Raw genomic sequence first — 25,501 nt, 5'->3', positions numbered from 1 at the left:
TACAACAATACTACTACTACGATAGTACCACCACTACTACTAAAACTTTCCACTTGTCTCTCCTTTTTTTTTATATGCTTTCTTTCGCCTACAAGCAAGTTCTCTTCCTCCTGAAGCTAGCTCTCTCCTTCTGCCTATAAAAGGCATCCTCTTCTGCCTCTAAGGCATGGACGAAACCCTCTCTCGTTGCTTCCTCTCTCTCCAAAAACTCTCCTTCTAATCGCTCCCCTCAAGCTCCTCTCTCACACTATAAGTATTTTCTTGTACAGCAAGTACTATGTAAGACTTTCTCAGTTCTGTTCTCGTTGATTCCATGTATTATAGTTTGTATAGTATGCCATGTATTAGGGGTGATCGCGGATCGGGTTGGTTCGGTTATTGGGATAAAAAACTATCCGGCCCTACTAGATCGGATAATGTAATATCATGACCCTACATCCGGCCCTATATCCGGCGGTTATTATGTATTAAATATCCGACGGGTTGTCAGTTATTTGGATATCCGACCCTATATCCAATGAAATATAAAATATAAATATAAAATAATAAAAAATAAAATATTTTAAAATGATAATAGACTCATTACACGTTGTAGTAGCTAATCGTCAATAGCTGCTACAACGTGTAACAACTTATCGGCAGTAGCTACTACTGTAACGACCCAACTCCTGGGTACTAAACTGTGAGCCGGATCGCTACATTAACTACTGAAACTATACTGTGCGGAAAGCTGGGCCAATTAAAAATTTGGCTAATTATCAGATTAATGTTAACTCTGACACTAACATTTGCTAAGTTGTTACTTTTCTTGATTCTATACATGCTAAAGGGTGTAACTCGGAGTCGTACACATGCTAGGGGAGGGATTTACAACTGGTAACACCCTCCGGATCGATCCACAGACCGATCGGCTGATACATCACTACTGTCCCCAGCTGGATCGGTCGGCAGACCGATCCAGGTATGGCTGGATCGGTCGACAGACCGATCCAGGTGGGTCTGGATCGGTCGTCAGACCGATCCAGGCACCCGAAATCTCCTGGGACGCTACTGTCTCGTGCTGGATCAGTTGGCTGACCGATCCAGGAGGATACAGTAGCGTACTGTATCCGTCTGGATCGGTCGGCTGACCGATCCGGTGGCACTGCCCAGGCTCTGATCGGTCTGGAGACCGATCAGAGTTCTGATTTCGGCCGGGAACTCTGATTTCAGCACTCTGGTGTGCCAAAATACAATCTAACAACTACCTACTGCATAATAAACTATTCTAATAACATGTAGTAACAATTCTAAACAGGTTCATGGCGTTTCACTCACTAAAACGCATTTTAACAACTTAACGTGCATGAAAATGACAGTATCAAACTAATAAACTGAAAGTGCTGAAAGTAAATGCTAAAGAGTTCTAATGCATAAATAAAGTTCGTTAGATCCCTAAGATCTTTTCATTCCAGTTCCACACACACCCATCCTCATCTGCATTGACCTCCAGCCTCCACTGCTAGTCCACTTTTCCTTTACCTTTGTCTGCAGTATAAGAAAAGTAGTATCTGTAAGCTTAAAGCTTAGTAAGAAACCAGCTACCTCACAAAATCATGCATTCGATGCAGTATGCTTTTAAATCATGCTATTTGAAAATATGCACTGAACAGGCTAGCATGACATGGCATACAATCATATAAACATGGCATACTGGACTAATCATGGCATAGCATACAACTAATTATAAAGCTAACATAGAGAACTGAACTGAAGTATAATGCTGAGCTAAACTAAACTAAGCTGAAGCTGAAATCAACTCAACTAACATAACTGATTTTGAGTTTTGAAAACTAGTACATAATAAGTGAAAATACTAAACATGCTGCTGTAGGGCCCCTGGCAACTGTACTTGCTGTGCGCGCATCCCTACTAGACCCGGGGTTGCAAGTTCCGAATTTAGCAGGGTTTACTAGGTTATCTGAACCTAGGGACGACTGTGGGAGTCCAACCCAATGGATATCTAATCCAGTACAGTGCCGCTGCTGAAAGTAAAATACTGATATGCTAGTTAGCTGAATCTAGGTTATCTGAACCTAGAACTAGGTTGTCTGAACCTAGAGGCGACTGTGGGAGCCCACCCATTTGGACATCTAGTCCCGTATAAGTTAGAATAAACTGATTTACTGATCTAAATGCTTCTAATGCATTTATCTACGCTGTTTAAAATGCCTAAGTTGCATTTTAGCTGGTCTAGTCATTTTATCGAACACTTGGTGTGCCTAAACCCTCCTTTCCCTTAGGGAAATCACCTCTAGGCACCCAACAGCGTCTATGACCTCCAACTGAAGGAGAATAAACGTGTTCGGCCCATCTAAAGGTGCTAACTAAATCCCTAAATCTGAGAGGAGGGTTAAAACACCCTACATGTCAACAAAAATTTGCATATTACTAATCTAATGCATAGAAAGTCCAAACGGAGCTATTATACTGCAGGTGAGGGGTTTCTTACCTCTTGATCGTAATTTCTTACGATCTATTCGCTAGAGTTCCGGTGGAGATGATCCTCTCGACGATCCGATCACGTCTTCGCGTTCCTCTCGCGGAGAAGAACCTCTTTCGTGTTGGAGTCGTCGCCGGAAGGTGAACCGATGGACCTTGGGCTTGGTGTGCCGTGCGTGAGGAAGAGGAGAAGAAGGGGGGCGCCGGCGTGAGGGTTTGAGAGGAGAAGGTGCCGAACCAAAATAAAAATAACCCAACTCCAACTTAAGTTTATTATTTATATTAAGTGGTTTAATGAACCCAACTCTAATATAAATATATTTGGTTCTCCTTTCTTTCAGCACGGCCCTGCTGGGTTCACCGGTTACTAAACTTACCCGTAAACCCTAGGTCTCGGGTTCGATTCCCGCCTAAGCTATTTTACGGTTCTAATTATTTTTGCTACTTCCGCTACTCGAAAAATTTCCGGAAAAATATCTAAAAATTCCAGAAAAATCATATTATATTTCTAAAACAGTTTTGAGAATTTTCGGGCTTTACAATCCCCCATACCTTATAAAAAGTTCGTCCCCGAACTTAAAACAATTCTGGGTACTTCTGTCTCATGCTGGCCTCTGTCTCCCAAGTCGCCTCTGCTGCTGTGTGATTTTGCCAGCTGACTTTGACTAATGGTACTTCCTTGTTCTGTAATTTCTTTACTGCTCGGTCTATTATCTGAATAGGCCGACTGTCATAGCTGAGATCATCACGGACCTGTACCAACTGGGGCTCAATCACTTGGGTGGCGTCTGGAATATGCTTCTTCAGCATGGAGACATGAAATACGTTGTGGACAGCTAACATCTCCTGAGGTAGCTCTAGCTCATATGCTACCTTGCCCACTCTCTTCGTAATAAGGTATGGTCCCACATATCTGGGAGCTAGCTTGCCCTTCTTCCCAAAACGCATGACTCCCTTCATGGGAGCTACTCTGAGGAAAACTGTATCCCCAACTGAAAACTCTAGGGGTCTGCGTCGTGTATCGGCATAGCTCTTCTGACGGCTCTGTGCTGTCTCTATCCTCTGGCGAATCTGCTGTATGGCTGCTGTGGTATCTGCTACTAGATCTGTCTGAAGCTCTAGTTCCTTCTGTTCCCCACTCTCATACCAGCAGATTGGTGATCTGCACCTCCGCCCATAGAGTGCCTCATAGGGTGCCATGCCGATAGTGGCCTGATAACTGTTGTTGTATGCAAATTCCGCTAGACTCAGATATTTGCACCAACTTCCCTTGAAATCTAGGGCACAAGCTCGGAGCATATCTTCGAGTACCTGATTTACTCGCTCCGTCTGACCATCTGTCTGAGGATGGAAGGCTGTGCTGAATTTTAACTGGGTGCCCATAGCTGACTGTACACACTTCCAGAAGTGTGATGTAAACCTGCTGTCTCTGTCTGATATAATGGTTCGTGGGACTCCATGCAATCTGACAATCTCCTGGAGATACAACTGAGCTAGCTTCTCCATAGAGTAGGATATCTTGATAGCTAAAAAGTGGGCTGATTTAGTCAACCTGTCGACTATTACCCAGATGGCGTCAAAACCATTCGTGGTTCTGGGTAATCCCACTATGAAGTCCATGGAGATATCTTCCCACTTCCATTCTGGAATCTGTATAGGCTGCAGAACTCCCCCTGGTCGCTGGTGTTCTGCCTTGACCCTCTGACAGGTGAGGCAGATGCTAACATGTCTGGCGATGTCTCGCTTCATCCCGGGCCACCAAAAACGTTTCTTCAGGTCTTGATACATTTTGGTGGAGCCTGGATGCATCGCATAGGGAGTCCTGTGAGCCTCATCTAAAATCTGTCTCCGTAGCTCTTCCTGATCTGGAACACAGAGTCTGTCGCCAAAATACAACACCTCGCTATCGGATACTCTGAATTCTCTACTTTCTGATTCTGCTAGCCCTTGCTTGATTTTCTGAATTTCAGGGTCCTGATCCTGAGCTGACTGAATATCACCAAGCAAGGTAGACTCTAAGGTCATAGTAGAGAGCTGTCCCACGATGAGCTCGAGACCGAACTCCACGATCTCCTTCTGTAGGGGCGGTGACATGGCTGTAAGAGATAATAAGGTAGCACTGGATTTCCTGCTAAGTGCATCTGCTACCTTATTGGCTTTCCCTGGGTGGTAGAGGATGTCTATGTCGTAATCTTTGACCAACTCAAGCCATCTGCGCTGTCGCATATTCAGATCCTTCTGAGTGAAGAAGTACTTCAAACTCTGATGATCTGTATACACTCTGCACAGAGCTCCATATAAGTAGTGTCTCCAAATTTTGAGAGAGAAGACGACTGCTGCAAGCTCAAGGTCATGAGTAGGGTAGTTCTTCTCATAATCCTTGAGTTGTCTGGAGGCATAGGCGATCACCTTGCCATTTTGCATCAGTACGGCTCCTAGTCCCAACTTAGAGGCATCACTATAAATGTCAAAGCTGCTGGTGTCGTCTGGTAGTGCCAAAACGGGAGCACTGGTTAGTCTCCTTTTTAGCTCGCCGAAGCTGTTCTCACAGTCCCCTGTCCACTGAAACTTCCTGTTCTTTCTGGTAAGAGCTGTCAGTGGGGAGGCTATCCTGGAGAAGTCCTCTACAAACTTTCTGTAATATCCTGCTAATCCCAGAAAGCTCCTGATTTCGCTGGCGTTCTTAGGTCTCTTCCAGTTACTTACTGCTTCTATCTTGCTGGGATCCACCATAATACCATCCTTTGAGATGATGTGACCCAGGAAGGACACCTGATCTAGCCAAAATTCACATTTCGTGAACTTGGCGTATAGCTGGTTCTGCTGAAGTGTCTGCAATACTAGTTTCAGGTGCTCTGCATGTTCTTCCTGAGTTCCTGAGTAGATAAGAATGTCATCGATAAACACAATAACAAACTTATCTAAATACTCCCTGAAGACCCTGTTCATGAGATCCGTAGCTGGAGCATTAGTCACGCCGAAGGGCATGACCACGAACTCGTAGTGTCCGTATCTGAATCTTGTCTTGGGTATATCTCCTTCTTTGACCTTTACCTGATGATATGATCTGAGATCTACCTTAGAGAACACTGCTGCTTCCTGATCGAATAGGTCATCTATTCCGGGAAGAGGATACTGTCCTGGTTCAAGGCACGGTAGTCTATGCATAGGCGATGCTTCCATCCTTCTTCTTCACGAACAACACAGCGCTCCCATGGTGAGTGACTCGGGCGTATGAAACCCTTGTCAAGAAGCTCATGTAATTGCTCCTGAAGTTTTCTGCTGGAGCCATGCGGTATGGTGCCTTGGAGATAGGATTGGTGCCGGGATGAGCTCTATCTCAAATTCAATCTCCTGGTCTGGTGCTATCTTCAGAGAAGACTGCTGGTAGTCACAAACGACTCGGACCTCTGCTGCTGGTCCCGGCTGGCGTCGACTACGTGTGCTAAGAATCCGTACATCCCGAATCCAATAACCGTGCTTCATAGCCGAGAGAAACCTCTTGGCCTTTCTCTTTGGTTCCCGACGACCAATTCGTGCTTCCGCTTTGGTTGAACGTGACTTCTGTTCTGACTCGATAGAGGCACCGACTTGATCAAAAGTCCATTCAAGATAAGGTCATAGTCGGTCATTTCAGCACTATCGGATCACAAAAGAGCTCTCTGCCTGCTATGATGACCCCTGAGCCAGTGCGTGGACGCCATGATTTCTCCCGAAGGTAGTGTCGTCAAAAACGAGTATCTCTGAGGGTACCTCTAATTTTCGGAGAACATCCGGCTATATATGAATGGGTTGCCCGATCAAATGAACAAGAGCACTATCTTGAAAAATGCTAATCGACCTGTGACCACTGCCGAGGCATTGGCTCGTCCTCTCGGTGAGTGCGTAGATCTCGCGATTCGCTAAAGCCGGAGGGCTTCTAATCTGCCTGGCGGATAAGTGGACCTTCTAGAGCTGCCTGCATCTGATGGAGCTTGCATACTGAATCTGCTGTGGCTGAGGAAGACCGGTCTTGTTCGGGCACTGCTTGGCCATGTGCCATTCTTGTCCACATTCAAAGCATCCTCGTGTGCCCTTGCGACAAACCCCTGGGTGGAATTTCCCACAAGTAGCACACTTTGGATAACTGGGTCGCTTGCTAGATGGCCCTCCTTTTGGGTCACTCCCTGATTTGCGCTTGCTGTTGGAGTTTCCTTTCCAGTTAGAGCTGTGGCCTTGCTGTTTCTGAGTGTGAGAGCTTCCTTGGCCTTTGGACTCTGAGGAGACTTGCTTCTGTTGCTTCATGCTGTTCTGGTAATGCTCTGTGGTCAAGGCACTGCTCACTAGCTCCTCTGTGGTTTGTGGCCTATGAATGCCACCAGCCACGTTCATTGCAATCTCTGGCCTCAGCATCTTGAGCATCAACCGGACTCGTTCCTTCTCTGTGCTAACTAACTCTGGACATAGACGAGCCAACCTGTTGAATTTCTTCACGGCTTCCTCTACTGAAAGGTTGCCCTGACGAAACTCCGTGAACTCGTCGTAGTGGCGATTGGTAACCCGCATATGAAAGAACTCCTCGAAGAATTCTTTCTCGAAGTCCCCCCATGACATCTGATTCACTGGGCGCTTCGTTCTGATTCTTTCCCACCACATGCGTGCATCTCCTGTCAGGCAGAAGGAGGCACACTTCACCTTCTCGTGTTCTGGCCAGTCCAGAAGCTCCATCGTGCTCTCCAGTGTTTTGAACCATGCTTGCGCATCCCATGGTTCACTAGTGCCTGAGAAGTTCTCTGGCTTGACTCGCTGCCACTGGATCAGATAGGCTTCCTTCCTTGGCTCAGCTGCTGGGACTGCAGGCTGAGCTGGTGGAACCTCTAAGACTACTGGAGTCGTCGATTTGGTTCCGGGGTGACTGTGGGGGTATTCTGCTGATTAGCCTTTAAGGTGGCTATTTCCTGCTGCTGTAACTGAGCCACTAATGCGGTAAGATCTGGAGGAGGCACTGAACTGCCTGCCTCTTGTTGGGGCTCAGTAGCTAGTGCCCTTCTAGCTGGGCGTCCTCGTGCCATTTCTAAAGACATAGAGAACATGTGTATAACTAATACTATCACAGTTATATAATTTCTGATATCATGTTTAAACTATCATGTACTAACAAGCAATAAGCATATAAACATGAACTGTAACTATAAGCAAGAACAATAAAGAGAGTAGAGGTATTCTTACTTGGAAGCTGCAGGTGCAATGCTGATGTGTGTGTAGGAAGTATGGAACACTGCTCTGATACCACTCTGTAACGACCCAACTCCTGGGTACTAAACTGTGAGCCGGATCGCTACATTAACTACTGAAACTATACTGTGCGGAAAGCTGGGCCAATTTAAAATTTGGCTAATTATCAGATTAATGTTAACTCTGACACTAACATTTGCTAAGTTGTTACTTTTCTTGATTCTATACATGCTAAAGGGTGTAACTCGGAGTCGTACACATGCTAGGGGAGGGATTTACAACTGGTAACACCCTCCGGATTGATCCACAGACCGATCGGCTGATACATCGCTACTGTCCCCAGCTGGATCGGTCGGCAGACCGATCCAGGTGTGGCTGGATCGGTCGACAGACCGATCCAGGTGGGTCTGGATCAGTCGTCAGACCGATCCAGGCACCCGAAATCTCCTGGGACGCTACTGTCTCGTGCTGGATCGGTTGGCTGACCGATCCAGGAGGATACAGTAGCGTACTGTATCCGTCTGGATCGGTCGGCTGACCGATCCGGTGGCACTGCCCAGGCTCTGATCGGTCTGGAGACCGATCAGAGTTCTGATTTCGGCCGGGAACTCTGATTTCAGCACTCTGGTGTGCCAAAATACAATCTAACAACTACCTACTGCATAATAAACTATTCTAATAACATGTAGTAACAATTCTAAACAGGTTCATGGCGTTTCACTCACTAAAACGCATTTTAACAACTTAACGTGCATGAAAATGACAGTATCAAACTAATAAACTGAAAGTGCTGAAAGTAAATGCTAAAGAGTTCTAATGCATAAATAAAGTTCGTTAGATCCCTAAGATCTTTTCATTCCAGTTCCACACACACCCATCCTCATCTGCATTGACCTCCAGCCTCCACTGCTAGTCCACTTTTCCTTTACCTTTGTCTGCAGTATAAGAAAAGTAGTATCTGTAAGCTTAAAGCTTAGTAAGAAACCAGCTACCTCACAAAATCATGCATTCGATGCAGTATGCTTTTAAATCATGCTATTTGAAAATATGCACTGAACAGGCTAGCATGACATGGCATACAATCATATAAACATGGCATACTGGACTAATCATGGCATAGCATACAACTAATTATAAAGCTAACATAGAGAACTGAACTGAAGTATAATGCTGAGCTAAACTAAACTAAGCTGAAGCTGAAATCAACTCAACTAACATAACTGATTTTGAGTTTTGAAAACTAGTACATAATAAGTGAAAATACTAAACATGCTGCTGTAGGGCCCCTGGCAACTGTACTTGCTGTGCGCGCATCCCTACTAGACCCGGGGTTGCAAGTTCCGAATTTAGCAGGGTTTACTAGGTTATCTGAACCTAGGGACGACTATGGGAAAGTAAAATACTGATATGCTAGTTAGCTGAATCTAGGTTATCTGAACCTAGAACTAGGTTGTCTGAACCTAGAGGCGACTGTGGGAGCCCACCCATTTGGACATCTAGTCCCGTATAAGTTAGAATAAACTGATTTACTGATCTAAATGCTTCTAATGCATTTATCTACGCTGTTTAAAATGCCTAAGTTGCATTTTAGCTGGTCTAGTCATTTTATCGAACACTTGGTGTGCCTAAACCCTCCTTTCCCTTAGGGAAATCACCTCTAGGCACCCAACAGCGTCTATGACCTCCAACTGAAGGAGAATAAACGTGTTCGGCCCATCTAAAGGTGCTAACTAAATCCCTAAATCTGAGAGGAGGGTTAAAACACCCTACATGTCAACAAAAATTTGCATATTACTAATCTAATGCATAGAAAGTCCAAACGGAGCTATTATACTGCAGGTGAGGGGTTTCTTACCTCTTGATCGTAATTTCTTACGATCTATTCGCTAGAGTTCCGGTGGAGATGATCCTCTCGACGATCCGATCACGTCTTCGCGTTCCTCTCGCGGAGAAGAACCTCTTTCGTGTTGGAGTCGTCGCCGGAAGGTGAACCGATGGACCTTGGGCTTGGTGTGCCGTGCATGAGGAAGAGGAGAAGAAGGGGGGCGCCGGCGTGAGGGTTTGAGAGGAGAAGGTGCCGAACCAAAATAAAAATAACCCAACTCCAACTTAAGTTTATTATTTATATTAAGTGGTTTAATGAACCCAACTCTAATATAAATATATTTGGTTCTCCTTTCTTTCAGCACGGCCCTGCTGGGTTCACCGGTTACTAAACTTACCCGTAAACCCTAGGTCTCGGGTTCGATTCCCGCCTAAGCTATTTTACGGTTCTAATTATATTTGCTACTTCCGCTACTCGAAAAATTTCCGGAAAAATATCTAAAAATTCCAGAAAAATCATATTATATTTCTAAAACAGTTTTGAGAATTTTCGGGCTTTACAACTACAACGTGTAGCAGCTTATCCACAGTAGCTACTATAACGTGTAACAACTTATTGGCAGTAGTTGCTACAAATAGGGGTGATCGCGGATCGGGTTGGTTCGGTTATTGGGATAAAAAACTATCCGGCCCTATTAGATCGGATAATGTAATATCATGACCCTACATCCGGCCCTATATCCGGCGGATTTTGTTTTTTCGGTTCGGTTCGTGTCGATATAAGCGGGTTGGTCGGTTTGGCGGGTTGACTGCTCACCCCTACTATGTATTCTTCAAGTCTTAAGTTTGAACTATGTAACAATCATGTAAAAATATCATGCTTAGAAGATAATAAAAGTTGACTTGCATTACTATTTCTTCTATATCTTCTTCGACCCTTATCTTAGTAATCCAACGGTGAAAAGTAATTATAAAAAAGTAGTAGACCAAAATAAGACTTGTGTTGGCTTCAATAAGAAGGTCAAGTGATAGCCATCATCCTACGTAGCCGGAGCATTTGGTTTTCTTGAAGACTTTTTACAGGTGAAGCTCACTAGGAGATCATAGAAGAAATTAAAAAATATCTATATTATACCCATTTATACATAATTTTTAATCTCTTTTAAAAATACGGTCTTATCATTTCACATAACAAAATGAAACTGCAGTAACACATATTGAATTTTTAGGGACCGAGATAGGCCAAGGACAAATCAGATTATAACTTCATATCTCAGCTAAACTTCTTACTTTTTCAGATAAAATGGAAGATACTAAGACTCTAAGAGCGTTTCTAGACGTTCTAAATTATGCACGATCATACCTTAAAGACATAGGAAAAATTCGCGGACTTTTATACAATACGACATCTTTAACTAAAAAAAAATATTTTAACCTCAGGAAATCATTGTAACCCAGAATTTGGAGAAAGACTATTTAACAAACTTCCTGAGGAATTAGAAAAAGAAATACATAAGATATAGACAGATATGAAAGTAGTATTATAGTATGATAATATTAAAATACACATACAACACATTATCTCTGTATTAAAAGAAATATATATTTGTATCCATATTAAAAATAATTTAAAAATTAATAATATATGTTCTGTAATTAAATCTATACCCCTCAACAATGATATTAAAAAAAATAAAAATATTATGAAAATATTAAAATAACTATTCAACCTGTTAAAATAAAAAATGTGTTAAGACAAGAGAAGTCGACGGCTTTTCTGTGAATATCGTGGGTCGTTGTGTTAGCCGGCGTTACTGGAAGATTGGTATCAGCTGTTTTGCTTAAAATACAGTAGTACAAGAAGTTACGTTTTAAAAAATTAAACTCCTCCCTGTTTGCATTGTCATTGGTTATGAAACCACGCGGATGTCTGGACTTGCACGGCTGATATGTTTTGTTCTTTCCTCCATTCCACGCGAACTCCGTCCACCTCTGACGCTGTTTGAAAGCAAAGTTTCTACGTCGTCTAAAACAGGAAACAGGACAATCATTTTCTTGATTGGCCAGCGCATGATCAAATATAGACGAATGCGGTGCGGTTGGATAAATCATACGTTAGTTGTGCTGTTGCCTCCTTGTGAACGCACGTACGATCCTTAATTTCCTTACCAACCCGTTTTCGTCGATTCTTATCTACACGAAGGAACGGAACGCGGTTCGAATTCCACATTTTCATCTTCTCACGTCGGCAGCAATCTCCTCTCGATCTCTTCTGCTCTCTCCAGGTTCGTATTTCTTGATTATTCTCTCTCTTCTCGGGATCTTTTTGTTCTAAATTTGATATATGTTGATTGTTTCGGTATCTGTAGGAACATACCTCGAGCTAGGGTTGCAAACTTGCTGTTTTTTGGTTTTTGTTTTTATTTTTGTTGGAGGTGTGCTGAATAGTGGGATCTTCTTGGATCCCTCTTCTAAATGGGCTTGTTTTTCGTTTTCCTGCCTATTGCTTGTAAAAAAAGGTTTTTCTAAATATTGATGATGCTTTTTTTAATCATGTCTCGTTACTTTTAAAAGAGAGCATGTATTAGGAATTTGGACGAGGTGAATATGACAAGAAGTGGTATGAAAAAAAATAATCAGATAAATAACTCGTTTGGACTGCAACTTCCTATTCAAATGAATACCTTTGCAATTAACTGAAAAAAGGTTCTAGTGTGAACGTCTTAATTTGTTTAGAGGTTGTACAAATTACAGATCGGTGACTTGTAAACTTAGATATTGCATATTTGAACACTTGTGGAGGGAGGGATGCAATTTCCATAGCGCATATGATTGAAGATAGTTTTCGTCACATAACTTAATTTTACATTTGTGTTTCGTGGTTGTGAAGTATGGCCCCAGCCATGAGGTAGACAAAATTATAATGCCATTTCGATAACTTGGAATTAGGATACTTTGCTGATTAATTTCCATTTCTTTGAAGGAATATTACGCAGAGGTTGTTTGTTGTATGTCTGTGTTTTTCTTGATATTTCATGTGATGTAGGGTACTTGTTCCCGTTAAATTTGAGAAATTTTTCCGTGTAATTTATTTGCCACTAGTCTTCATTAGTCTCCTTCTTGTGTCTGACCTTGATTTTTTTTGGCAACAGCTACATGGCAATTATTCTTGGTTTTCAATTAAGTCTTACATCATCCTGTTTGGATCCATTGGCCCATGAGGTGCATTGGATCATATCAATAGTAGTCGTCCTTTCTTATTATTTTCTGTGCTGCTCTTGTATGAAATTGGAACCTTTATAACACTAATTTTCTTTCCGCTCACTTCATTGCAGAAAGGATTTTCATTGAATTTTTTCTCCTTTTCCTCGTTTCTGTGACCAAGCCATTTGACCTGTTTGTAAGGTTCAGGAAGATGAAGTTTCTGGAATACACTCCATTGGACAGGTGATTCTAAAATGCTGCATGTGTTTGGGATTATAAGTATCTGCACTAACAGATGACACATTAAACTCTGATGCATTGCCAGCATAAATCTTTTCTTAAATCATCTAAACCTGGGAGAGAGTACCATCAAAGGGCACCTTGAAGCCTTCTCATGTAAGATTTAGTGCGATTTGTGTGATTTTTGGTATGATATAGTTAAAATTTAATTGCACATCTTTTTTTCTTTTTGGTTATTCAGGTAAACAAACTGGGACAGATAGAAAGCTTTCTTTTAGCTTAGAGCAAGAGGTACAAGTATACAATGATTTTTCTTTGCCAAAGATATTCTGAATCAATTTATATATCATGCTCAGTAATAATTTGCACATGTCATTCATATTTATGTGATTTAAAGAAATAATCGTTATTTAACTTGGGATATTTTTGGTGTTTCCTTTGTGCTGATTTCAGTTTGTTAAATTATATTGTTTTAGTCTTGCATAGGGTTAATAGCTATTGTGCGTTATTGATGTTTATAGGTCTCCTATATGGGAGTTTAATTCTTCTCTATGTTTTTCTGGGTCAGATTCTTGATTATCTTGAGCAATCTTCTGATAATGATTCACCTTCATCTGTGGAATATTTGACTAGTAGATCAAGGTATTAATATATTTGTTAGAAATTTTGCCCAGCAAGCTTATGAAGTTTTCCAATCTTATTTTATTTTTCTGGAAAATGCAGTCGGAAAACACTTATATATCTAGTTCTAACACTCAGCCACATCTATCCTGATTATGACTTCAGGTACTTCTATTTCTATACCATACTTCATTGACTTCATAACTGGAAGAAAGGATCTTGGGTAATGTCACTGTCAGCTTGCCCCATGTGGAAGCAACATGGCAACCCGCTGAGAATCTTTTCTTTCCAGAATTGGGAGTGTTGTCAAGTGGTTTGACAGACGGTTTAATCCGTTGCTCTGTGAGCTGAGAGTTCAAGTCTCTCCATTTCCCTAGACTTGTGGTTGCATATATTTATTTATTTATTTTTCATTTGGAGTCTTATGGTCCTAATTTTGGCGATGCATTTTGGGTTCATGGGAGTGTATCAAATTTAACATTTCTGTGAAAATTTGTCAACCTAGCAGTGCAGTGCGAGCTCATCTGTATTTCAGAGAGGAAGACTGGGATAGTTTCAGGCAAATATTTGACAACTATCTCTTTGAAGCGGTTAGAGTATGTTCCTCTACTTGTCAGCGCTTGTCAATTTATGAGAATTATGTTTCTATTTTTGTTTCTAAAGGTTTTTATATGACACCCAACAATTCTACATTCATGTATATCTTAATACCAGAATAACTGGGTATCTTAGTATCATGCCTTGTCTGAATGGTATTTTACAGGCCATGGTAGCATGAGGGTATCTTTTTAGAGCATGATATGTTTTCCCTGCAGAATTATCATTAACCTAAATCATTAATATGAGCTTATAGCAATTAACAACCCAGAAATTGAATCCAAGTAGCTTGTTCATGATCCATTCTGCATTCTGCATTCTGTATGTTTTTATTATCTGGCTGAAATTTTCAAATTTGTTCTTTTGGTACAATTTTGTGATGTAGTGGTTGTATGTTCCTAAATTGTTGTGGTCGTGGCGAAAGTGAGTGTTTCTTACTGAACTTGTGCATATAGTTCTTTTGGAAGAATAATGGATGAGATTTTTTTTTTTTTGAAAATTTCTTTTTTGCATATCATTATCATTTGTTATATTCTCAATCATTTGCCCATGATTAATATGCTTTTCAATTTATAGGGGTTGTTTTCTCCTCTGAGACATCCCATAAAATTTTATGGGAGTTGTTATGTAGTGTTTTAATTTATGACGTTGTGTTCGTAATGGTAATTGTGGTTGTTTAGTCGATGATACTAAAGTGATGGTGATTGCAGTGTTATTGAATATTGTGGCAGCTGAATTCTTGATGTACTTGAACAATACTGGTGGTGATAATGGTGGAGGTTGTGAAGGCAATAAAGTAGTTTATGGTGGGTTTGTGATGCTAGCACCAGCAGTTGGGTAATCACAATCGGACGTAGGATATTTGTTGATGGGTGGGCTGGTGGCTAGAACAGCAGTGGAGATGAATGGAGTGGTAGTGTCTGGTTGTGGCAGTGATGGCTATGGTGACCGTTGAAAATTGTGATCTGAGCTTTTGATTTTAGTTGTGACTTTGAGGGCAGTAAAGGTGCCAGCGTTGTGTCACCAGTGCATCTAAATTTGCAAAAATCTTGTGATTCACTTTTTATGATCTACATTTGTTTGTAAAATATAGAATATTGATTGCATTTCTTTAGTTGTAATGCTTATTCTGATTATATTTTCACTTGATTTTGAGGACATAGGAATGGGCTACTGAAAATGCAGGTTCTTCTCTTTTTGATAGCATGACCAATGTCATTGATGAGGTGACAAATGGTTCATTTGTTGTAATTCGCTTCATATCCCGGCCATGGCTAACATTTTCTCATTGCAGGTGGTGAAATTAAATGAGTGTGAAATCTACAGCTACAACCCTGACTTCGACGGCAACCCGTTTTTGGAGAAAGGATCCATGTAAATTTCCTTATGATTCCTTGAATTAATTGTGAAATTTAGCATAACTAACTTGCTATTGACAAATGCAGATGGTCCTTCAACTTATTTTTCTACAACAGGAAGCTAAAATGCATTGTCAGCTTCCGATGTTGTTGTGTCAGGTGGGCAGTCTACTCCTTTTCACAAACAAACTTTACGTGGTTTTCTTGCCAATTATCCTTTGCTATCAGATTGTTAACAGAAGTTAATACAATGCAATTTGCTGCTGTTTTGAACTTTTGCATCTCATGTGTAGCAACCTCATAGCAGAAGACTTTGGGGTCAATGAAATGATCGAAGACGAGGAAGAGGATTTCTTGATCGGCATGGACATGTAACTTGTGGAGAAATGATGTAGATAACGTGAAATTGCTGGTGCTACAGTTCGACTATATCTATATTTGCACAGTATGTTTGGTACATTTAAGTAGTGGACTAATGCCGCTTGACCATCATGATGATGTTGATGTTGGCTTCGGATATATAAACTAGCCGCTTGACTTGGGTACTTAACTAAAGCATCAGAATTCTGTGTCTTGTGTAATATTTTCGGAAATTGGAAAGGTCCTGTGATGTATGTATCGTTTGTTTGCATCGAGGATCCTGGATTTTCGCAATTATGTTGATTTGTATTTTTAGTTCCTTTATGGAGAATGTTTTAGAAATTGTTTCTATAATTTTTCAATAAACTTATATCACACAATATAAATTTCATGATATTTATTAAATCTATCTTTCTTATAAATCATAAAAAATTAGAAGCATAAATATTAGTTTATGGAATAATCTCTTTTAAATTTTTGTTTTTCAGAATTTAAAAACAAATGTTTTTTTTTTTTTTTTTTTTTTTTTTGACTCTTGATCCTATTCGAAAGTCGATGAAACGAATGATGGGGATATGGTGTTTTCGTTGACCTCCTGAGGATTTCGCTTCGGTCCTACAATATAAGTAACGTTAGTGCGGAATCAGGAAAGGGGTCTCTGGCAATGGTCCTTTGATGTTCAAATCAGATTTCGACGAAAAAGCAAGTAGCGGAGCAGGAAGAAAATTGTAGCGCAATAGTAGAAATCACATGTAACGTATATCTTTATCGATGCTTGGACCATAGAACTCTTGTAACATATGTGCACGCTTTTCCATATGGGCACACATTTCAAAGCTTTTTCTGAAAGTATCTCTACATAGTATCTTAACGGGTCGAGCATATCTCTGAAGTGACAGTGGAAGCTTCTGTCGTACGATCCTCTATTTGACCATGCTGTCTGTCAGCGGCATCAGCTCTCAAAAGGATGTCCAAAGATATCCTGCTGTGTCTGTTGCTTGGCCAAGCGAGATAGCTGCTCGACCGGAAGTCCACTGCCCGTGTACTGTCTGTTGTTAGGCCGAGCGAGATAGCCGCTCGGCCGGAAACCCTCTATCGTGATCTGTCACTAGGCCGAGTGGGATGGTCACTCGACCGGAAGCTCACTATCCGCATGCTCGGTAGATGTCGAGTCTGCTGCTCGGCCGAGCGAGGTAACCGCTCGATCGAGTAGGGTAACCATTCGGCTTGGCTTTTGCACGTCGTTCTCCCTTGAGCGTTGGAGGTTTGAATGCTCCCCGTGTCGAGGGTGACGGTGGATCGGATCCTTCTCCCCGGGGCATGCATCGCATGATCAACTGATGCCCTATATACATTGATCACCTTGACTTTGACCTCCTTTGATCTCCACCGTGATAACATAGTAGGACCCCTCATCATTACCGCATCAAGGCCTAAAGATGAATGATATATTTATTTTATTTTTCTTTTCAGCTTTTTAAATCTATTTCTTGAAAAATAAAAACCGAATACAGAAAATTTTCTAAATAAATGGTGTATATTATGTTTTTAAAATAAACAATGCATTGGTTAATTAATCTCTCTCTCTGTTCCCGCTGAAATTGCCCGCTTCTTCTTCCTCTTCCGGTGGACCAAATTAAGATATTGCAGCGACCACGACAAGTCCGGCGAACAAGCGAAGCAGAGCGTGCTTTGCTCCGCTGTTCGCGTTCTACATTTCACCCTTCGCCCTTTATAATCTCAACTCAACCCTTCTTTCCAAGAGACACGAATTTAACACTTGTCATCAAGACCTGAACCTATCTCCCCCTTTGATGATAGCAAAAACGCTCGAATTTTCGTAACTAGCGATCGATCGATCGATCGAAGAGGAGGAGGAGGAGTTGCAGAATAAGAAATGACGCGCATCTCGCTGTTGCCGGTCATTTTGTCTCTAGTCGTCGGCTGTGTGCTCGCCGAGGACCCTTACATCTACTTCACCTGGAAAGTCACCTACGGCACCCTCGCCCCCCTCGGGGTTCCTCAACAAGTCATTCTCGTCAACGGCGAGTTTCCCGGGCCCAACATCAACTCCACCACCAACAACAATGTCATCGTCAACGTTTTCAACCAGCTTGATGAGCCCTTCCTCTTCACATGGTCGATTCCTCTGTTTTCTTTTTTCTTTTTTGCAATTTCCGACTAGTCATCCATTATTCTTCTTCTTCTTAGTTCCTTTGCTTTCATTCTTTCCTTTTCAGGAATGGGATTCAGCATCGGAAGTGGTCGTGGCAGGACGGAGTCGCCGGCACCAATTGCCCAATCCAACCAGGCCAAAATTTCACCTACCATTTCCAGGTGAAGGACCAAATTGGTAGCTTCATGTATTTCCCGTCGCTCGGAATGCAAAAGGCCAGCGGTGCCTTCGGCGGCCTACGCGTCAACAGTCGCCTCCTCATCCCCGTCCCCTTCGACGATCCTGCTGACGATTACACCGTCCTCATCGGCGACTGGTACACCAAGAGCCACAAAGTGTTGGAGAAGACCTTGGACTCCGGCGTCAGCATCGGCCGCCCTGCAGGCGTCCTCATAAACGGACACACCGGCAAGGACATTTCCGGAAACGACGAGCCGCCGCTCTTCTTCATGGAAGCCGGCAAGACGTACCGGTACCGCATCTGCAACGTGGGCATGAAGGTGACTCTCAACTTCCGGTTCCAATCACACTCGATGCTGCTGGTGGAGATGGACGGCTCTCACACGATGCAGAACGACTACCATTCCCTCGACGTTCACGTCGGCCAGTGCCTCTCCGTACTCGTCACCGCTGACCAAGCCCCCGGCGACTACTACATCGCGGCTACCTCGCGGTTCACCAAGTACACCATCTCCGCCACCGGACTCATCCGCTATAACGGCTCCAATACCCCGGCATCCAAAGACGTGCCGCCGGCGCCCATCGGGTGGGCCTGGTCGTTCAACCAGTGGCGCTCCTTCCGGTGGAATCTCACGGCCAGCGCTGCTCGCCCCAACCCTCAGGGCTCCTACCACTACGGCAGCATCGACATCACCCGCACCGTCAAGCTCGTCAGCTCCACCGGGAAGGTCAACGGAAAACGGCGGTACGCCCTCAACGTGGTCTCGCACCAAGACACCGCCACGCCGCTGAAGCTGGCAGAGTACTTCGGCATCGCCGACAAGGTGTTCAAATACGACATCATCAGCGACGAACCGCCGCCGACGAAGACTCCGATCCAGATCGCGCCCAACGTGCTAAACATGACCTTCCGCACCTTCGTCGAGGTGGTGTTCGAGAACCCGGAGAGGACGACGCAGGCCTACCACATCGACGGCTACGCCTTCTTCCCCGTCGGGTACTCTGTTCTTAACCAATACTCTATTCCTTGAACTCCGCCATTAATATATGTTCATTTTTTTTTTTTTTTGAAAAGGATTGGGCACGGGAAGTGGACGCCGGAGAGCAGGAAGCTGTACAACAACCTAGACGCGGTGAGCCGGCACACAATCCAAGTGTACCAGAGATCGTGGTCGGCGGTGTTGATGACTTTCGACAACGCCGGGATGTGGAACCTGAGGTCGGAGCTGTGGGAGCGGCGCTACTTGGGGCAGCAGCTCTACTTCACAGTGCAGTCTCCGGCGAGATCGCTGAGGGACGAGTCCAACATCCCCGACAACGCACTGCTCTGCGGCGAGGTCGTCGGCCTGCCCAAACCGCCGCCCTACGTTTAATCGATAGTAGTAATGGTTAATTATCCGTCTTAATTTGGTCAAATTAAGCAAATTAAGATGGGGATTAAAAGAGATGAGAGTGCCTGTTAATTTGAGGTGAGAATCGATCTTTGTTAATTAATTAGCGCACAAAATAACGCTCTAGAGGTAGCAAATTGAGCCTGTTAAATAAGAAGGAAATTAAAAGCTATATGGAGAGGGCCGACTGCTGTTTCTGCGACATTTTTTGAGACTGATCTTTAACTTAATCTTTCTATTCAAATTATTGTTCATCAATTGCACAACAATTTTGTTTTTATTTCTATTCAAATTATATTTCAGAGTAGAGTATCCGGAATTTATTTCTTGAAAAATAAATTTTGAAGTAATCCTTTATTAAATATGGACGAAATCTTGCTGGGCCGAATGAATTTGAATTTCGGCCCGGTTATTGTAACCTTTCCATCTTTATATGCGTTCAACCTTCACCTGTCAGTAACCGGACAGCTCACCCAATCCCAACAGAAACACCTACCACATATATATCTGACCGCTTTTTCTCGCCAACATACCAAATCCAACCCGCGTTTAAAAAATGAAACGCCAAAGGATAAATCCTCGGACCCCACGGGTCCCGCTCCGTATTCGCTAATCAGAAAGCCGTTGGGTAAAACAATTTGTATCTTATTGGGAACGATCACTCGTCTTCGACGGTTGCGTCAACTTTTATACGGTCCGTCCCTTCTCGTCGCCCCCTCACTCTGCTTCATTCAAAGTAATGGAATCGAAGCAGGAACGGCACGACCAGTGGCGGCCTCGCCGCTGCCTGGCCTTCACCGTCGCTGCGATCATCGGTGTCGCCATCCTCCTCCTCGTCCTTGGCCTCACCGTCTTCCGTCCCCGACACGCCGTCACTAGCATAAACTCCGTGCATCTCAGCCGACTAACCGTCGGTCTTGACGTACCCAACCTTGCCGTCGACTTCAACGTCACCCTCACCCTTGACATCGCCTCCACCAACCCCAACCACGCCAGCTTCCGCTACGACGCCGGCGACGCTGTGCTCTACTACCGGGGGCAAACCGTCGGTGAGGCGGCCGTTCCACCAGGGAAGGTCGCGGCCGAGGGGTCGGTGAGGACCAACGTCTCTCTGTCCGTGATGGCCGGGAAGCTCATCGGGGACTCGGCGCTGTACGCAGACGTGATATTGGGGTCGGTGCCCTTCTCCACCACGACGAGGATTCCGGGGACGGTGGCGATTCTTGGCATCTTCAAGCATCATATGGTAGCGTACACCATGTGCGATCTCGTCGTCGGTGTTCGTAATCGGTCAGTGGAGAACTCCAATTGTAGGTACAGGACAAAATTCTGAGCTTTTTGTGAAAATTTTCTCTCCAAACGAAAACGGTTCTTTTGTCGATACGAAGTCCCCTAATTTGTTCACGAACTGAATCGGCTCTTTGACTGCGATTGAATGGGAAAACGCAAAAGCAAAAGCAAATCTTTTGGGAACAAGATGAATGTTCGATTGGATTTCGATTAAGCTGCAGGTTGTTGTGGATGGAATAATTTTTCTGCTAATGATCTAGTTATGATTCTAGAACTCCCACGTACATAACACAGTTTTTGAACAAAATAAAGTTTTCAACGCAGAGTTGATGCGTTTCTCATGTATCTTATCAAAATGTTGTCCTTTGCAAAATTTCATACCACGAAACCCATAGAAGTTTTGGATGAGGACTCAAAGAAACATGATCATTGTGTTACTTCAGCTGCAACATGACCTTTGTTCTCCTTTCTCTAATTGGAAGCAATACTTGAGTTGGCAAACTTGGTAAGGAACAATTCTGCTAGGTTTGTGCTTGCAGTCAAGAATCAGAAAAGGTATAACATATGGGTGGGTGTATTCAACTTCATTTGTTATGATTGTATCTTCTGAGTTCTCATCCAATGACTGCAGAAAACTACCATAAAATCATCTGCTTGTTACCAACCATGTGATTTTTTTCTGGTAGAAGTAGTTGGATTGATGTTGAAATTATGAAGAAAAAGTAAATATGTAAAGAACAATGCCTTTCTTCAAAAGTGAAAAAGTACTGAATAATGTTTTAAGCTGTGAAGGGGAAAAAGAAACTTGTGAGAGTTGCAAGAATGCATGCTCAAGATCAAGCATTCATTGGCAGTCTCACTTCTGTTGTATGAATAGTTCGTAGCGTGATCTATTATTATCTACAGGATCAAAATTTTTGTTATCTACATAACTTCTCTACGAATTAATCAGAAATGCAACAGGCAGGACATGGTATGGCATGAAGATTCAAGCATAATTAGATCTCAACTGCTGTTTTTTGACAGAAAAAGGCGTCCCTGGAATTTTTTGAAGGACCTTTGTGTCAAGCAGTGCATATTGTTTGTTAATTTCAATCATTGCCTTTTCAGCTGCAGCGTCAACATGGTCTTCATATTTCTCATATAGAACAGGCGCAGTGTACACAAATATAACAGCTGCAAAGAAAGCTAGTTGCGTTAATCGGCCTGAATAAATGCATGTGAGAGATGCCAAAATACGAACGTAATTGGGAGACGATTCAATGCTCAGAAGAAAAAAAGGTAATTGAAGAAACTAAATTGACTCCAAGATAACTTTTCTTTTGACAGTAAAAAAAGCCTCCACTATTAATTGTTGAATATGAGCATACTTTAAGTGAAAACTTTGGTTATGAAGAACTTAAAGAGCAATAATGTCTGAACATTTTATCCACGTAAAGCACAATATAGGCAACAGCTTTACAGCATCACTATTCTGGTTATTTCATATCATGAAGCCATTAAAACTCACAGATAAAAGATTCACCAATAAATTAACATTTTAATTATATTTTTTAGCATAAAAACAGAATAAACCGACCCATATATAGAAGTGTCAAGAGACTGAACCAACTACCCACTATTGAAACGATCCACAAACCTCCAATCACCTACAAAACACATTTGGTTGTGAAAATTTTGAAGTTAATCATGTAAAATAAGTTAAAATAAAGAAATCATACCTGCAAAAAGTTCCTCAAATCCTTTCCAGAGGCAAGGTAATGAAAAGTTGCAAAGCTTCATCTATTTCATGTCGTACCACATGAGCTATGCTTAAGAATATTTCTTCAGGTAAAATAGCTTCAGGAAATTTTGTTGGAGACCTGAAACACATGAATTGAAAAAGATCACGAGGCAGTTCCTGAAAAATGCATCAGCAATTGTAAATCCATATCCAACATTTCTAAAGTTACTCGCGATATTTTGTCTTAGTTAAAATATCCTCACTCCACTAGGGAAAGGAAGAGAGGGGCTCTTACCTATTGAAAAAAGATGCTGCATTAGACCAGAGAAAACACACAGCCAGTAATAGTCTAAGAAAGTGGGAAATAAAAGTCAATAGATGATAGCCAATACATTCAAAAAGTAGACATATGATGGTAACTCCAGCGAGCATGCTGCCAGACAACAGCTGAATGCAAAATAAATTTATCCATCAGGATGTATTAATTAATCTACATAGAATTGGTTGATGTTGGTTAAGCAGAAGGGAATACATTCTGACAAAAAGAAGCCAGACTGAAAAAACCTCAATACTAACTTTGACCTGAGTTTGCAAAGAAGACAAATTGTCAATATAGTCCGGATAGCCAAAAGTTTCTACAAAAAACGTATATAATAGATCAACATGCTTACATTCAATAATTAAAATGATTTCACATTTTACAGGACATTATTTGACGAACTCGTTTGTGCCATAAACGACGGTGTGAATGTGTGATATTGTGAAATGACTACTCCGACAGCTTTACTAGTACCAGATACTGAAGATCACTAATGAGATCAGACACATGGGACTTGACAGCATTGACCGAGTACTTGTTTTGACATTTGCGTGATTTGAATACTAGACCAAGTACTCTTTTTTTACTTGAAAGTTGAAAGGTAAAATCTAAAAATCATCAAATAAGTGTATCAATCGATTCTCACTGGAAAAACATCAATTGTGCAAAGAAATCTCAAATAACAACAGAAATTTCCACAAGATGGAACAACCCTCTGATTATGCATAACAAAGAAATTTTCCACTTGAAATGAAATTTAGAAACTGAGTGAAAAAAATAAAAATTCAAGCTCCTAAAATTAGTTATTTAGCCTGAATTTACATTTCCATTCATGGTAACAGTTACCGACTATCTTCAAAGTTTATTCTTAACCTTGAATCTTCAACTTCAATTGAGGATTATTCACACATACTACTACTACTACTACTGAATTCTGCAGTTTCATCCAAGAAGAAAAGTATACATCCACACCATCTACATACAATATCCATGATTCCATTACTTAGATCTTTACCACCTAACTTCAACACGCACATGAAATGACAAGGAAGACTCCATTCAAACATCTGACTGATAGAAAATGAAAATAAATTTAGTATTGTTGAGTGAAACATACATTTTCCTCCTCCAAGGACGGCATGCACTAGTTTTTTCCTCCCAAATAAATGTTTCTACCTAGGATCATGAAAAAAAGTATCCTCCTTGTACCTGAAGACGATGAACCCTTGAACTCATGAACCGTATCTCATTCATCCGATCAGCCATGTGTTCACCCGTTTTAGACGTCATCATCTAAAACTCTTCTTGGAAAATGAAAATAAATCCAAAGCAATAATTTTCTTTAGAACTAATAGAAAAAATATCCAATCATCTAAAGACAACGTAACTATGAGAAGATAAGTGTTTCACGATACCAAGGTTCGTAGTTCATTGAACTTTGGTTTTCAGTTTGTCATCACTCTTTGAAATCGGAAAATTCAAAGACATTCCAAAACTTTGTAATGCAATCAAATTCAATAAGAAAAAAAATACACACTAAATGCTGAGAAATCGATCGCACCAATTGAAATATGAAGAAGGATTAAAAACAGGCTTCCAATCTTGTGCTAGGGACTGTCCAGCTCCCTTCTCGCACAAACTGAAAGTGAAATCGACAAATCACATTTACAAGCGAGGAGTTTCATGGATTATCCCATGGAGGTGCTTGGGTCGCTTTCGTGACATTAGCATATATGTGTACCTAAGTAATGAAATAAATAAAATGTAATTTATAGCATCCATATTTCAAAACTTCAATTTATCAAAAATCATATTTCTTTCATACAATACTTCAGTTTGAAGTCCCAACTTAGAGGGTGTTTGGTTAAGCTTATAAGCTCTCTAAAATATCTTATAAGTTGTTTTGTAGCTTATAAGCTCTTCAAATTTGTTTGGTAAATTTTTTTTCAAACAGTTTATAAGCTGTCAAAATAAGTTGTTTTGAAACTTATAAGCTGTTTTTAAAAAAGTATGAAAGACTCTACTTTTTTTAAAAAGATCTTATTTTAATAATTTTTTTCTCTAAAATATCCTTATATAATTTCATAAATCTTCATCTTATCCTCCATAAATTTTTATAAGTCTAATATCTTTTTATCTCCGCCGACTTTTCTTCCAACGCTGTGTCATCTTCTCGGCCAAAGCCTTTTTCCAATTTTCTCTCCCCCGGTGCAAAAATTCGCCCAAAACCCTCTATTAATAAAAATCTCAAAATCCTCTATTAATAGTATTATACCCTTTTTGATAATTTTATTAATAAAAAGATCTTATAATACCAAACACATCAATACCTTTAAGTTGATTGTATCGATACTGTATCAAAATTTCAGTATACTAAAATATCCATATACTAATTTTCGATATAGCATAAATCCTATACTGAATCCTATACCATTTATATTGAAATTTTATATCGGTATGATATACTAAATACCGAACTTTTAAATTGAATATCGATATCATACAAAAACTTTTTGCTATGAT

The 25,501-nt window shown here is 41.5% G+C and overlaps 3 protein-coding genes and 1 pseudogene across 7 annotated transcripts; 3 read left to right on the top strand and 1 right to left on the bottom strand.

The window, feature by feature from the left end:
• The first annotated feature begins 11,652 nt into the window (after window positions 1–11,652).
• Window positions 11,653–16,193, top strand: LOC122012584 (repressor of RNA polymerase III transcription MAF1 homolog). 5 transcript variants are annotated; one of them, XM_042569173.1, is made up of 12 exons: window positions 11,732–11,804; window positions 12,672–12,741; window positions 12,855–12,966; window positions 13,049–13,119; window positions 13,205–13,254; window positions 13,532–13,605; window positions 13,687–13,749; window positions 14,090–14,180; window positions 15,345–15,407; window positions 15,476–15,555; window positions 15,627–15,698; window positions 15,833–16,193. In XM_042569173.1, exons 3-12 carry the CDS (start codon window positions 12,935–12,937, stop codon window positions 15,912–15,914), a joined length of 678 nt encoding a protein of 225 aa, XP_042425107.1. In that variant the 5' UTR covers window positions 11,732–11,804; window positions 12,672–12,741; window positions 12,855–12,934; the 3' UTR covers window positions 15,915–16,193. The 5 variants fall into 5 exon arrangements, with proteins under 5 accessions (XP_042425110.1, XP_042425106.1, XP_042425108.1 ...); XM_042569176.1 differs by lacking the exon at window positions 12,672–12,741 and having other exon boundaries at window positions 11,653–11,804; window positions 14,093–14,180; XM_042569172.1 differs by lacking the exon at window positions 12,672–12,741 and having other exon boundaries at window positions 11,653–11,804.
• A 1,603-nt stretch (window positions 16,194–17,796) lies between these two features.
• On the top strand, window positions 17,797–19,693 carry LOC122008336 (L-ascorbate oxidase homolog). The gene is made up of 3 exons (XM_042564052.1): window positions 17,797–18,038; window positions 18,140–19,252; window positions 19,331–19,693. The coding sequence occupies exons 1-3, from the start codon at window positions 17,797–17,799 to the stop codon at window positions 19,626–19,628; spliced, it is 1,653 nt and encodes a 550-aa protein (XP_042419986.1). The 3' UTR covers window positions 19,629–19,693.
• A 692-nt stretch (window positions 19,694–20,385) lies between these two features.
• LOC122010532 lies at window positions 20,386–20,979 on the top strand. Its single transcript, XM_042567061.1, has one exon. The coding sequence runs from the start codon at window positions 20,386–20,388 to the stop codon at window positions 20,977–20,979; it is 594 nt and encodes a 197-aa protein (XP_042422995.1).
• A 346-nt stretch (window positions 20,980–21,325) lies between these two features.
• LOC122008337 lies at window positions 21,326–24,268 on the bottom strand (annotated as a pseudogene).
• Window positions 24,269–25,501: the final 1,233 nt, after the last annotated feature.

The sequence above is a fragment of the Zingiber officinale genome, chromosome 8A, assembly GCF_018446385.1.
Source record: "Zingiber officinale cultivar Zhangliang chromosome 8A, Zo_v1.1, whole genome shotgun sequence".
Lineage (NCBI taxonomy): Eukaryota > Viridiplantae > Streptophyta > Magnoliopsida > Zingiberales > Zingiberaceae > Zingiber > Zingiber officinale.
Note: the sequence above shows the minus strand (reverse complement) of the source record. Positions and strands in the feature narration are given on the sequence as shown.